This window comes from Bos indicus, chromosome 19, assembly GCF_029378745.1.
Source record: "Bos indicus isolate NIAB-ARS_2022 breed Sahiwal x Tharparkar chromosome 19, NIAB-ARS_B.indTharparkar_mat_pri_1.0, whole genome shotgun sequence".
Lineage (NCBI taxonomy): Eukaryota > Metazoa > Chordata > Mammalia > Artiodactyla > Bovidae > Bos > Bos indicus.
The window spans coordinates 52,481,216-52,496,769 of NC_091778.1; the positions used below are offsets into that span (position 1 = coordinate 52,481,216).

General features: G+C 49.1%; 1 protein-coding gene across 1 annotated transcript in view; it reads left to right on the forward strand.

The window, feature by feature from the left end:
* The window catches only part of NPLOC4 (NPL4 homolog, ubiquitin recognition factor), a 50,162-nt gene that overhangs the window by 32,138 nt on the left and 2,470 nt on the right, over positions 1-15,554 (forward strand). The window contains exons 13-16 of the mRNA XM_019981243.2: positions 6,494-6,565; positions 9,267-9,362; positions 10,505-10,621; positions 12,009-12,111. Coding sequence (XP_019836802.1) covers positions 6,494-6,565; positions 9,267-9,362; positions 10,505-10,621; positions 12,009-12,111 — 388 coding nt within the window. The remainder of the gene's footprint in view (positions 1-6,493; positions 6,566-9,266; positions 9,363-10,504; positions 10,622-12,008; positions 12,112-15,554) is intronic.

Below are 15,554 nucleotides of genomic sequence, written 5' to 3' on the forward strand. Positions count from 1 at the left end.
TGACCCTGGAGCAGCCTGAGACCTACCTGTGTGTGGCCATTGTGTTGCCTTGGCACGAGTCCACTGTGAGCAGAACGCCATGTGAGGCACCGTGCTCCACAGCCTCGGGCCCGAGTCCTGCTCACCATTCCAACATCCATGGGGCGTTTTCTTGAGCTGTCATTGTGCCATCCTGATCATAAGTGAGGCCAGGCTCCTTTTTCTTCATTTGTTTGCTCCGTCCTGTCTCCTGTGATGTGCTGGTTGTATCTGTTTCCTGTTCCTCCCTGGGTGGTTCAGTCTTCTCCCTGCCTCTGACTGTGTCAGGAGGGTGACACCTCTGCCTCTTCTCTCCCGTGGTGTCATTGAAGCAGAAAGCTTACATTTCCATGTGGTCAGCTTTCTACGGTTTGGCATTTTGAATCATAAAGAAAATCTGTTATCCTGTCTTCTCTAAGGTTGGTGGTTTTAAGTCCACATAGGATTGCTTCACGGAGAAGGCAATGGCACCCCACTCCAGTACTCTTGCCTGGAAAATCCCATGGACGGAGGAGCCTGGTAGGCTGCAGTCCGTGGGGTTGCTAAGAGTCGGACACGACTGAGCGACTTCACTTTCACTTTTCACTTTCCTGCATTGGAGAAGGAAATGGCAACCCACTCCAATGTTCTTGCCTGGAGAATCCCAGGGACGGGGGAGCCTGGTGGCTGCCGTCTATGGGGTCACACAGAGTCGGACACGACTGAAGTGACCTAGCAGCAGCAGCAGCAGGATTGCTTCAAATGTGTGTTCCAAGGTAGGGGCCCAGTTTTCCTCTCAATTTATTGTAGCCATATTCTGTCTGAACACCATTTATTGGGAAAACTGTCTTTCTCTGTTGATCTGTGGTGCTTCTCCATTAGCAGTCGTCTCTGTGATCGTGGCCTCACCTCTGTCCTCTCTTCTGTCCCCTGGCTGGTGTTGCTCAGCACCGGTACCTCGCTGTTCAAGTCACTGTAACTTCACTCTTCTCCGATCTGTTGCAGCCCTGCCCTGCTTATCTCCCCAAGCCCGGACTGTTCCTGACCCTCCCCTGCCTCTTGTAGACTTCAGGACCAGCCTGCAGGTTTCACCCAGATGTGATTCTCCCTCTCTCTCTCTCCCTCTTTCTCTCACGCACACAGAGACACACACACAGACACGAGCGATACCCTTGACGTCCCTCAGAAAGTCAGGATTTTTCCACTGAAGGTTTTGTCCGTTGCCTGTTGGATTGTTCCCGGGCACTTTGTGGTTTCTGCATACTGCAGTGAGCACCGCTGGGCAGTTCAGCTCTCTGTTACTTGTTCCTCTAATTTGTACATGTGTTCTGGATTCTCTGCATTATGCAGGAGTGATGATTGTTCCCTTCGTTTTGGCTCCTTGTGCTGGCTAGGGCTTTTGGAAGAGTTGAATAACCAGTGCTTTTGTCTGGTTTTTAATTGTAAAAGATGTGTTTTCAGGATTTCATCATTAACTGTGAGTTTGCTGTGGGGCTTTTTTGTGTGTTGTTTCTTTGTACCCTTTATCATGTTGGAAATTTGCTGTTTATTTCCATGTCTTGTAAGTTTCCTCCCCTTAAGAAGAGAGCTCCCTTTTGTCCCGGAACATATTATTTCCTTAATCATGCTGCTGTTTTCTTAGATTGCTTATGTGCCCGTTAGTGAGAGCAGGCTAGAAGGGCTTCTCAGAATTGTTTATAGCCCTGTAGGAGTTGACACACTCATTTCTCATACATTTCAGGAAAATATCAGTTTGAGCAAAGAGACCTATGAAAGCAAACATTTAAGTAATCCTTTTAGTCCTCCTGTGGGCTTTGGGGTTGATTTAAAATATACCTTGTAAACAGGACACATACTCGTGTTTGTCTAAGGCTGTTCATCATGGTGTTATCTGTGGTAACAAAAACTTAAAGCAATCTAAAAGTCTAGTAACGGGAACATTAAATTATAATACATCTATATGGTGGGATATTCTGTGATCACTAAAAATGTGTGTTTGAAAATTATGTGAAGATATGCGATAAAACTCGTGAAGTAAGATTTAAAACGTATCTGTATGGGACTTCTCTGGTGGTCCAGCAGCTAAGACCCTGCTCTCAATGCAGGGGGCCTGGGTTCGGTCCCTGGTCAGGGAACTAGATCCCACAAGCCACAACTAAGACCTGGCGCAGCTCAGTAAATAAATATATTTTAAAAATAAAATGTGTCTGTATGTATAGTAAAAATCCCAATTCCTGTAGATGTTGGTGCATGTATGTACACACATTTGTGTGTGGGTTCACACAGAGGACAGGGCTGGAAAGCTTGAGGGTCCACCTTTGTCTGCAGCTCTGATCTGTTTGTCCTGGGAAGCTCTGTGGAGCCAGTGAAAGAATGGCCGGGGAGCACCTTCTGTCAAGGTGGGAAGAGGTCCCCGTGTTTTGAAGTTGGATGCGGTGGGACAGGAAGGAAGGCAAGAGGTGCCAACCAGGAGTGCCTCTTCGGGGTTATCTGCCAGGACACCTCAGGTTAAAGCCCAGGAAGTAGAGGAGAGAAGGTGGACTGTTCAGTGGACGAGGAGGGTCTTAGAGACCCCAGGGAATGCTGCTCTGAGGTGGCTGCCCAGGCAGGGGGGTGGCAAGGTGGATTCTCCCGGCATGAGGGGCTTGTGGCCTCAGTGATGAGGATCTGGAAGAGCTGACAGGTGGCTGTGGTGGGGAGGAGAGAGCACACAGGCAGCTGGGGTGTCGTGGCTATGGAGGGGACCAGCGCTCTCTGGAGGCCTGTGGAGTCCTCTCTGTCCCACCCATCATTTACCCACCTGTCTTCAGCCCAACATGGGTTTGTCCTAGCATCTGGCACTGACTAGCTGTGCTTTGTGACTCATCCGGAGCTCACTCCGTGTGTGTTCTGAGTTACCTGGGACATTCTGAGCAAACCAACAGCATTGTTTTGTCAGAAGTTAACCTATATTTCACGGGTTTCACGTGGCCTCCCAAAGTTTCCCCGAGAAGGCTACAGGAGGCTGTGCTGCAGACCAGCCCTGTGCTCGTCCGCTCACCCACCTGGGCCCTGCCCTCAACACCCCATGCTCTGACCTCGGGACCCCGTGCTCTGCACTCAGTCTGTCCCAAGTCTCTTGTGTGCATTGCTGTTTTCTCTGTGAATTGCCTCTCTGTTCCCTGAGGTATTTGTAAGGCGATTCATCATTTTTGTGTTCATTTATGAGGGGTCTTTATACGTAAACCCTTTGTCATATATATCATTTCTTTAACTTTACATACAAAGGAAGTTTTAACATTTTCTGATTCAGAGATACCTTAATCTTTTTAAATTGTAATTTCTGCTTTGGTCATCATACTTAGAAAGTAATTCTTTACTTTATTTAAAGCTATCTATTTACTTATATTTTCTTTTAGTGCTTTTTGATTTAATTTTGTATTGAGATTTATAATGTTTATCCATTTATCTAGTTTCATAATACAGTTTTATATTTGTTAGGGCAAGACTCTGCACTATTCAACTTTTTTAAGCAAATGTTTTATTTTTTGCCTATTTATTTTTAAAACTTTCTTTTATTTTTGGCTGTGCCACTTGGCTTGCAGGATCTTAGTTCCCCAACTAGGGATTGAACCTGAGTCCTGGCAGTGAAAGCACCAAGTGCTAACAACTGGACTACCAGGGAATTCTAGACGAGTGTTTTCATCACAGGAGATTGTGTTTGCCTCCAGCATTATTCAGGAAAATGTATCAAGGAACCAAGAAATTGCCAGCAAGAGAAGAAACTGAGCAACATCCCAGTCTAGGAAGAGGGATTCTGTGGCCTCTGAGACCTGTGAGCTTGGCTTTCATTCTTTCCATTGAGCTGGAGATGACAAGTCTGTCGTCAGATCCCCACGAGGGTGGAAGTAGGCTGGACATGCACACCCTTGGTGGCAGGGCTGCGGAGGAGCAGAGCCCGAGTCCTGGTACTGAGATCTGGAGTCTGAAGTGGACACAGCTGCTGTGCCACCTGCCCTCTGCCCCTCCTGGCTGTTAGATCTCGGGCAGAGCAGCTTGTCCTCATACCCCTTTGTGCCCTCCGTGTGCTCTGGGGCCCGCTGGGTGCATCCACACACTGTCAAGCCTGGACCAGGCTCTGCTGGTCTTTTGTTGCTAACAAGCGCTCTTTAGGTGCTTATCAACTGGACTGCTTCCTAATGGTAATTCTTTAAGAGACTTTGTCCTGAGAATGTTGTTTTTTCTTGCTTTATCCTGTGAAGTCTCAGATCAAGGTGCTAGTTTCACTTACTGTCTTCTTGCCAGTTCTTTAAGGAGAAAAGCAATACATTAAGGATTTCATTCACCTTTTCCAAAGCAAGCTGGTGCCACCCAGTCAGTGGACTTTGCTGTTGTCCTGGCACAAAGCCTGCTTGCCTCTGAGCTAACACAGACAGAGATCCCTAACACAGACAGAGATCCCTGGATTTCTCATTGACGTTTCGTAGACGTGACCGATGGGAGGTAGCGAGGCATCAGGGACCTCGATTTCTGACTCTCCCAGTGTCTTGCTCCAGCTGGAGATAAAACTGCTGACACTTTGGTGGCTGCCAAACTTAGAATTAAGATGTCTTCCTCCTAGTGTATTCTGCCTGACATTTGCTAACGCCCATAAAAAGTAATTGCCTTTTAAAATGGTGTGTGGGGCTAGGGCTTGGCTGGCAAAAACATTTGCGTGAAAGCATGGGGGAGAGATAGAAGGTACCTGCTTTTCCTCCAGGGAAGAGAGGGGGATGCAGCACCTTTATTTTCTTGGGGAGCAGAAGGGTACAGTGGGGTAGTTAAATTTGAAAGAGAATCACATGACACAAAAAAAAGAGAGGGGGGCATTTAGCAAGAAACATCCCTAGAGGGGAAGATTAAAGCGAACAGGTGCTGTGAAAATGTCTCTGCATATTAGAGCTTAATTAGATTTGAAGATGAATTCCAGACGGGCTAATTATGTGTGAGTTGTTGCAGGTTGTTTCTTGTAGGGGCAAGCATGTATTTTTGGAAATGGTGATGTAGTTTGATTGGGTTTGATTCCCGCCTCCTACCATGTTTCCTCCATTGAAAAACTACCACTTTTGGGGCCCAGGACCCATTCAGCAAGCCTCATGTCTTGGGCTGCCAGTGTCAAAGCTGGTAGAGCCACAGAAAGCCAAGCCTACTCCATATGCTGTAGCAGTGAGCATGCGGAAAGACCAAAGATTCTTGCCCAGGTGGAGGGGACAGGATTCCAGCTTCCAAGGAGGGCGGACAGACAGAACGGGCATTGTTTCCAGGAACCTGTCCTCTGCTGGTGCTCTTATTCCCTGTGTGGCTGGTTAGATGTGTTTGCTTAGATGTATTTGAACCAGTTTCTGGAAGGGCAGAGGGGCACATGCTTGCCAGCAGCTCTCTGGGTTGTGAACCGAGAAAAGGTGGGTAATCTGAAATGTGCTATGGACCAAAGAGTTTAATATCTGGAAGAAAAAAAAAGGAGCAGGGCTGCATGGAGCCTCTAGACTTCTGGTTAGGATAACAGACTCAGTTTAACGTAGGACAGCCTGTGAATGTTGTCTCAAAAGACGGCATGGGCCTCTGACTTCCCCAAAAGGTGTGATGTGCTGGGGTGGCACTGCGTCACCTGCATGCCCCAGGGAGATCTGCTTGGCATCCATTAGGGTCTGAGAGCTTTAATAAACATAAACTTTTATGTAAGGTCCCATAATTGGAAATTATGGATGTCTAATTTATATATGACTCAATGAATGATTTATATAATGTTAAGTGATGAGTTAGATAGAAAATATGACCCTCTCTTGCAGAATCTTTAATGAAAAGCGTTGGTTCTTATGAATTTATTTCGAGAGCTCTGTTTGAACTCAGCATGTTTGACATAAATCAGATCTAATTGTCATTTTATGATTAATGAACATATGCTGGCCATTTTTCCCCATAATTAAACTTTATGTTCCGTGCATCTGACAAAGCAAAACAAGTTTAGACTTTGACAGATTGGTGGTGGGGTTTTCATGTTTGCGTAGTAGTATGTGTACTCGTGTGTGTGTGTGTGTGTGTGTGTGTGTTTATTAATGTGTAAGGATTAAGTTTCCATGAAGTTGGGTTTTCCAAAGGTGTGAGGGAGGTTGTTAAGAGTTAGGATTCAGGTGAGAGACTGGGAGAGCTTATAGAGAAGGCGGGGTGCACAGATGCAGCCTGAGGGGCATTGTTTCCAGGAACCTGTCCTCAAGGGAGCTGGGGTCTGTCTCCCACAGCTTCAGCACCAGGCTGAGGGGCGGAGACACCTGTGGCCAAAAGCAAGTCTACTTTCTTAAGTCGTGGCCTCCAAGAAATGGTGGAAGGTAGAGTCATTGCAAAAATGTGCACATTTTCCTCTCTGCTTTTCATACACTTCAACAGGAATTGTAGTAATTTAAGGAGTGAGACAAGCTTGTGGACAGAAAACCCATCACAGGTCAGCACTCACACCCTGGACCTTTGTCTCCTGTTTCAGGACATAGACAAGTTTGGCAACGAGATCACCCAGCTGGCCCGCCCCCTGCCTGTGGAGTATCTGATCATAGACGTAAGTGTGTGTCATCTCCCTGCGGAGGTCAGGACAGCTAGGGGAGGCCTTGAGAGGGCGCCGCTTGAACACCTGCCCCTCTGCCTGCGCAGAATAGCCACCCAGAGATGTTTGAGTCACTGAGCTCCTGGCATCCCTGAAAAGCTAGAAACCTTAAGGGCTTTTCGTTTTTTTTTTCCTTAAAAACAACTTAAGGGGTTAACTTCTCCCAATCTACAGTGCAGCAGAGGACCGCCGACTAGGCCAAGCAGCCCCAGAGGTCAGCGAGCCTCTCCCTGGCTCTGTGCGCAGGTTCTGCCCTGGCCACAGCAGCCGCCACAGCCAGGCCCATGATGGGCTGCTGCAAGTCGATCCGTAGGGAACACAGCCGTGACTCTGCCCTTGAGTGAAGGGACAGCATGGTCTCTGGGAGGGCACTGTAGGAGCCAGGAAGGCACCTGGTACTGGCACACCATCCCCAAGCCTTGGCTCCTTTCTGGAGGTGTGCTCCGCTCACGGAGATGTGGTCGTGGGCAGAGGGCAGCACATGCTGCAGGACCAGAGCCTGATGCATTTGCTGCAGTCTGTGCTCTGTCCTGTACAGGGTACGGGAGGTGGCTCGTTTCCTAACTGCTGCCTGCCAGAATGAATTCAGGCCGCATTTGGACTAGGACAGGCATGTGATTCAGGCTGTAAAGTATCATTGCATTTGGAGCAGCGGGTCCCTGTGAGCTGAGCCCGCCAACGCTCCATTCCCACTGACAGCTCCCGAGAACATATTTATTACCTAGGCCATAAAGGCATCTGCTTTTTAGACTACCTAGGGTGTAATTAAGATGAAAACAGATTGATGGAGCATACACTTAGGGGGAGTCTGCATGATTTAAAGCCAGCTTCCTGAGGTCTTCTTTCCCAGTGGCCTCCCCACCCGTTTCCTTTCACGAAGGAGCTAAGCTCTTGCCTTAGTGCTGTTGCAGTACCATTTGGTTGATGGGGAAGCATTCCACCCTGTGATACTCACGTGCTCTCTTCCTGTGGAAGGAGGTTGGAGCAGGTGCCCAGACAGGCGTGCTCACTCCTCACCCGGCCCCAGACCCCCACCTGATCAGCACATTCAATGACTTTAAATAAGCCTCGTGGCCAGGCAGCCGTTCAGGCCTTCTGTGGAGGTGCTTCGCATGTAGGGGGTTGTCTGCCAGGCAGGCTGGGTGGGGACAGGGCTTGAGCACAAAATAAAGTGCTTGACACCCTGCATCCTCTCCCCTGGGTTTCTGGGATAGTCAGACTGCCATGTGAACTTGGCTCTTAAGTTCTCCAAGGGGCAGTTACAGGTCTAACAAATAGTTCCCTTGATTCCACATTTACTTACTAGTGGGTCTTCTGTTGTTGCCGGTCCACTCCTCTATCTGCCTTCCAAAGGGAGGGGTGTGAGCCTACCACAGGCCTTGTCTCTGCAGTGAGGTGGCCCCTCTGCCATCTCTAGAATCATGATGGCAGCTGAGACTGAGCCCCACGTATGCTGCCCATTTTGCGGGCTCCATATGACTGGGCACACTTGATCCTCACAGAGCCTTAGGAGGCATGGGCTGTCCGATCTCTGTATCTCTCAGATGAACCAAGCGAGGCCTCACAGTAGGACTTGGCGCTGTGCTGAGTTCACACCCTGTGCCCCGAGGCCACGTGGTCTCATCCATAAAAGGCCAGCAGGGCTCGAGTGAAGGAGCTGCTGACGGCTCAGCTTACTGTCACAGCGCTGGCACGGGCACAGCGGGTCCTGGGCCAGCCAGCCTGGCACAGCTCGCTGCCTTCACTGATGCAGAAAACAGGCCAGAACCACATTTTCATTCTTTAGAAATAGTCCCGAAGGAACCAGAATAGCTGTGCTAAATCTGGACGAGGTGTAATCTGCTGCTAGTGTCATATTGCAGAGGAAGAGCTGCGTCAACCAAAAGATGGCTGATGGTGGTGCACACTTGGGTGCGTTTGGGGGGAGGGGCACCTGCCAGGAGGAATGAGAAACTGTATTTGTATTGATTTTTGCACATTTGCCATTGTCCCTGTAGCTTCTATTGATTTTGAATTTTAAATGCCCTCTGTCATTTCTGAACCACGTCTGAGGCCCTGCAGGGTTTCAACCCCCGCTTTGGACGCGAGCTCCTGGCTCCAGCCATCTTCAGGGGAGAGCCATGCCCTGTATCTCCCCAGCCTGGCCTCTCCTCTTGCCTGGTCATGCCCTGGCTCCATGGAGTGGTGCCTGGGAATTGGAAGGGGCCTCAGCCAGCTCGCTGGAGGGCACCATGGCTTTCAAAACCATCAGGAACTGGTTCTGCACTTGCCCTCCAGACATGGTGGTGGGAACAGCGTTGGCTCCTGAGATGGCGCTCGTGCCTCTGTTCTTTCCCGTGGCCCACCCTCTAGCTGCCCCTTGGCAGCGGGAGAGCAGCTGAGAGGCCGTCCCAGTGGAGGTGGAGTTAGGAAACTGCCCACGGGTACCACAGTCTTACCAGATATGAAAAATGAGTCTTTATTTGCCTCTGAGAGTCACAGTTTCAGAATTTTCATTTAGGGGCTGTCCTAAGAGCTAAGCATCCCATTCAGGGTAGAACAGTTAGGACTTTGCTCCTGTGAGCAGCTCGGGGCTCCAAGGATTGGTGTCCTCAGGGCCCACATCCCTGTTTACGACACAATTAATTTATCATGGGTTTGTGTTTTTGTTCATTAGATCACAACAACTTTCCCCAAGGATCCAGTTTATACTTTTTCTATTTCACAAAATCCATTTCCTATTGAAAACCGGGATGTACTGGGTGAGACACAGGTAAGCTCTTTGTCTTTAGAAACATAATTTAAAGTCGCCGCTGCTTGTTTATCTAGTGTCACTATTGTTTTTCCAGAAAGTATCAAGGTTTCTGACTCTCCTCGTTCGTTCTTGTGACAAAGCCTGGTTAGGCTTTTTTCTAAGATACTGCTGATCTCATGAGCCCTCTCCAGGGCAGCGGCAGTGGATGAGCATAGAGGCAAATCCCTCTAAGTCCTCAGGCCTGCGGATTTGCCGGAAGGACCATTCTCAGGGGGCCTGTTTTATTGGTCACTTCAGGTCCTCTTCCAGCAAGGTTATTGATTGTTGGTAAGCGCCGTCTTTTGTGGCGGTGTCTTGCTTTGCTGTGTGCTCTGCCCTCTACCACATCACCTTGCCACGTTTCTCTGGCACCATCCAAACCATGGGGCCTCATGTGGCCTGGCCACCTCGGCTCTCACCTGCACATTAGGCCAGTCAGAACTGCCCCGACTGCCGTGTCCTCACGTCAGTGGCCTGTGAACACACATTCCAAGTTGATCACAGGTGCTGCAGAAATGGGCCTGGTTAGAGAATGTCTGCATTGAAAGTTTCTTCTGAAGCAGTGACTCGTGTCCAGGGCCTCTCTGATACTTTGGTTTCCTCACTGCCCACCTGGCCAGGTGCTGGTGGAGGAGCAGAGCCACTGACTGGGGTGGCACCCTTGAATGTCCTGCTTCAGTCCTGTTGAAAGTGTTAGTGTCATATAATCCCCCTATCCCTCTGCCGCAATTCCTGTTCCTCACTACTCTGCTGCCGTGGTCAGCAGTGCACCCGGACAGACAGGGCTTCTGCAGCCCCACGTGGCCTTCCCACTCCTCTCTTCCCCAGAGGTGAGTTTGAATGTGTCTCACAGCTGGGTCAGTTTCACAGACATGTTGCTTACACTCTTCCGTAAGTCAGATGTACTGAGTGTTTTCCTGGAAGTTTTCCTCTGCAGCTGTGTTTCTCAATCCCTGGCTCCCAGTAAATGGTTCTAGAAGGAGAGGGGGTGGGCCATCCCTCAGCGCTAAATGTGGTCAGTCTCGTTTTTGTAGGACAGTGGCTGTCCTCTGACTCTGACCTGGGACCAACGGGTGCTTGTGTCTGTCTCCCCCTCCTCCCCCCCTTACCTGGACCTCTAGGATTTCCACAGCCTGGCCACCTACCTGTCCCACAACACCTCATCTGTGTTCCTGGACACTATCTCGGATTTCCACCTCCTGCTGTTCCTGGTCACCAATGACGTCATGCCTCTGCAGGTACGAACCAGGTGGGCTTTCTGTCCTCAGACTGGAGCACTCTGGGCAGCACCGGAGCAGCTAAGGCCCCCTTAACCTGTCCTGTGGGCAGCAGCTTTGCACAAGGACCTTGACAGGTGACTTTCTCAGTTTTAGAGTTTGCACTAGAACAGCTTGTTCAAAAGTGTCTGCCCTCCATGACGGAGGACAAATCATACGGGACACAGAGGCCGCTTAGCTGTGTCCTTCTAAGGGAAGCATTAGAAATCAGCAATTAAAAAATTCCTGTTGGAACAGTTTGAGAATCCCAGCCTCTGCTTCTTCCTGATCTCCCCTTCTCCCGAATCAGCTCTGGTTTATCACCTTGGCCCAGAAGGTTGGCCAACATCCAGGCCCTGGGCGCACAGCTGCACAGTTGGCATTTTTAGGACATGCTTTGTGGGGAGATGATGGTGAAGTGTTACAGATGGCAGCTGCTTTCTGAGCAGCACAGGAGTAGCGGGTCCAATCAGGAAGCCTCTTGCATGGGTTGTGTTGTGGCTGTCCTTTTACTTTGGCCCCTTTTCTGCCTGAGACCCAAGGAAACGCATTTCTACAAGGAGACAGAGTAGAAGGGCAAGGCCCCTTCCTCCCACTGCTTTTCTGTAGCTGTTCTTGTGTCCTGCTGGGTTGATCTTGTGTTTGTTTTTGTCCAAACTGCTCACTTGTGATACTTGACGTTGGGCATCCTGAGGCTTCACACTAGCTTTGCCTTCCCTGCTTGCCCAGAGAGTTGCAGCTCCAGTCCCAGGCTCAGCTGCTGCCTGTCTGGTTGGGAAGGTGGTGAAAGCTTAGGGCCTTCTCACTGGAAACTGTGTGCTGTTGTTGTAGTCATCTGTTAGGAAACATTTTCTGAAGGTACTGCCTGAGAGCCCCTGGAAGGCTTTGTAAGTTTCTAATTATAAAAGCTATTAAAAAAAAAAAAAAAAGCTATTTAGTTCCCTGCACTTTAACCCTGGGGTTCTAGGTTGCAAAGCGCACTGAGATATAGACGTGATGAAGACAGAGGACTGAGGGAGGCGAGAGGGACGAGGGTGGGCCTCATGGCCATGGGGCTCCTGCCCGTCTGCCCAGGCCCTCAGGAGAAGGCCTGTGAGCTGTGACTACCTAGGGGTGGAGCAGTCAGCCCAGGAGAGAGAGCAGCATAGTGGTCACCTTGGGGCTCTCTGGGAAGAATTTATATTTTACCTCAATTTAGCATTTGTCTTTATAGACTAAGTGTGTGTTGTTTTGCGTTTCATGTGACGGCCTGGGAGATATTCGCAATTCTCCCTTAAGTGTGTCTTGATATTGGGGAGGAAAAACTTGTGAGCAAGTCTGTCTACTGTCAGTGAAGCGAGTTGGACTCTTCCATTCTGGTTTCTTGCAGGACAGCATCAGCTTGTTGCTGGAGGCCGTGAGGACCAGAAATGAGGAGCTTGCCCAGACCTGGAAGAAGTCTGAGCAATGGGCCACCATCGAGCAGCTCTGCAGTAAGTGTCCTCCCCTCCAGCAACCCCCATGACCAGGGCTCAGACTCCTGCCCTTCAGGCCCCAGTACTTCTTCCTGGGCCCTGGAAACCTGAGCCCAAATGTATCCTGATGGCATCATGGGCAGTGGAACAAGCACAGACAGACCTTTGCTGGGGCCCACAGATGTTTTTGATCACTGTAGCATATGTGTAAAGGCCACACATCTTGGATACACAGTTCTATGGATTTTTGTACATGATTCTAGGAGTAGTTTGAAAGTCATTGTTTTAGGTGAACAGGAATTTCACACTCACCTAAGTGCTGAGTGCAGACAGCTTTTGGGCTCCTCAGGCTTTTGTTTTCCCCTTTCCCCGTCAATCATCAGAGTATTCTTGGTGGAAAAAGAGGAAAAGAGAATAGAACTAGGGGATCTTGTGTCTTCAGAGTGAGAGCCTCCAACCATCAGCCTCCATCCAGCTGCCCCCATACTCCCAGCGCCCTCGCCAAGAGCTCGAGAGGATGGTGACCCTGGTGGCCCTTTGCCCTGTGGCTTTGAGAAGAACTGCAGTGCCCCCTGAAAACACACCTGAAAGTACATATGAAAAAGTGTTTAAACATTTTCTCAGTCTGGAGGGCAGCTACTCGAGCCAGAGTTAGTCAGGAAACCCTCAGTGGAGCCCAGGCCACAGGGAGCCCCGTGGGGTTCTTACTTTCTGTACACTGAGTACCCGGAAGTTCAGGGCTTGAGGAGCCTTGGTATTCATTGTGTTGCTCTTCTGTTTAAATTTTCTTTTTATATGATTCTGACAGCCAAACGGTAAAAGAGCTGGACATGCCATCTACTTCTTGTCCTCACGTTCTGAAACAGAGGACCCAATGTTGTCACCAAATTCCTACAGCCAAGCCCATGGCCTCATGTCCTTGGGTGGACAGTGTGAGGTGCTGGCCAGGGTCTCAGCTCCTGGTCCAGCTCTCCCACGTACTGGGCTCTCCCAGCTTCTGGTGTTATTCTTCAGATGCCTCACACAGAAACATTGACTGCAGCAGCTTTAGTGGTTTGGAGCCCTCTCTCTAAAAAGAGAGCTCCAGAAAGAGCACATGGGGAAGCTGGGAAAGGAGGGTGGCTTGACCAAGAGGTTTTCCTAGATAAGCACTGGCCCAGTTGGGAGAAAAGAAAACCAGATCAGGAAAGGATTTCGTCTGAGCATGTGGTATGCCTTGCCATCCTCACTAGAAACTAATGAAAAGCTAGTGACCCCATAGGAGCTGGGTCCCATTGGCTCCACGCCTCATACTTCTGTTGGGAAGAAACCCAAACCTATGTCAAGCATCAGTCTCACAGCAGCAGGATGGTATGGTCTGGACCCACTGCCTGGAGCCTCTATTGGGAAAGCGCCTGTCACTTTGCTAAAACATGCTGTGTGGTTGTCAAATGCTTTCAACAGATACACTACTCACAGAACTCTGCTCACTACACAGGGGTTGGTAACGTAAATTAGCAATGGAGTACCTTTTGCAGATGCAGAGTCACAGAACGTGAGTGATCTCGTGACACAGTCTACTGATGCCATGTAAGAGCTCTCTGCTGAAAGCTAACACTTTGCCAGAAGAGCTAAATAGATCGTAAAGAAATACCATTGTTCTGGACTGGAAGGCAAGATATTTCTAAGATGTCAGTTTTCCCAAAATTAATTGGTACAGTCTCAATCATCATTCCCCTTAGACATATTTATTTTGCAAGGGAAGGGAGGGGAAAAAGTTTTAAAATTTATCTGGGGGTGTAGAGGGGCTAGAAAACAATCATGAAAAAAGAAGAATGGAGACTTCTAGGTGGTCCAGTGGCTACTGCTGCTGCTAAGTCGCTTCAGTGTGTCCGACTCTGTGCAACCCCATGGATGGGAGCCCACCAGGCTCCCCCGTCCCTGGATGCTCCAGGCAAGAACACTGGAGTGGGTTGCCATTTCCTTCTCCAATACATGAAAGAGAAAAGTGAAAGTGAAGTTGCTCAGTCATGTCCAACTCTTAGCGACCCCATGGTCTACAGCCCACCAGGCTCCTCCATCCATGGGATTTCCAGGCAAGAGTACTGGAGTGGGGTGCCATTGGGCTCTGCATTCCCAGCGCAGAGGGTCCAAGTTCGATCCCTGGTCAGAGAACTAGAACCCACACGCTGCAGCTAAGAGTTAGCATGCCACGACTAAAGATCTTGTATGCTGCAGTGAAAATCGAAGGTCCCGCGTGCCACAGCTAAGACCTGGTGCAGCCAAAGAAATAAAATATTAAAAAAAAAAGAAGCTGGAGGATGTGAACTGTCTGTTTTCAATAGTAAGGCTGCCATGGTTAAAACGGGGTGCTGTTGGCATGAGAATAAATAGGCTGATGGGCCAGATGGAGAGTTGAGAATTGGGTGATAACAAGGCACCTGATTGAGATATACCCTTTTTAGGAAAACACATTGAAGCAAATGGGTATCTGTGTGGGTAAAATGAACTTGGACTTCTGCAGTACACCCCATATATAAAAATCAACACAGGACTTCCCTGGTGGTACAGTGGCTAAGAATCTGCCTGCCAGTGCAGGGGACACAGGAAGATTCTACATGCTGTGGAGCAACAGCCTGTGTGCCACAAATATTGAAGCCCATGAGCTCTAGATCCGGCGAGCTGCAGCTACTGAGCCTGTGTGCTGCAACAGGAGAAGCTAAAAGATTTTTTTTTTTTAATCAAAGAAACAAAAAATCAATACAGGCTGGGACATTAGGTCTATCACAGGCTGATAGACCTAGTGGTAAGATCTACAACTGTAAAGATATATGTTAAAAAAAGAGTTGAATATGTTCAGGACCTTGAAGGTAGGACAGAGAAAAACACTGACTAAAAGATTGGTCAGGTGGACTTTATCAGAATGAAACACTTGGGCTCATGAAGAAATGTTGTCTAAAACTTGAAAAGGCAAGGCACAGACTAGGAGAAGATACGCCATAGAAGATGTCCCACAAAAAGCTCCAGTAAGGTCACCATCAGTCATCAGAAAAGTGGAAATTGAATAAGCTACCATTACATGCTGTGAGATGAGATGCAGACTCTGGCTGCATTGCGTGCTCACACACTCCCAGAGCAGCTGGAGCTCTCCCACGCCCTGGTAAGGATGACCCAGCCAGCCCACTGCTACTCAAGAGACAGGCAAACACAAATCCGCACTAAGATTTGTGTTAAGAATATTCGTGGCAGCTTTGTTCACAATAGCTTAAAACTGGCAGTGACCCAAGTGTGCATCAGGAGGGAGACAGATAACCAGAGATGCTCTTCATACCACATACTGCTGCTCAGCAGTGAAAAGGAAGGAGCCACTGACACAGCAGCTGGGCAGGGGCAGTGGGCAGGTGCATGAGTGGCCACAGCTGGCAGCCTTCTGCTCAGCAGACAGCAGCTTTCCTTAGCAGGGCTTTGTGTGTGAGAGAGAG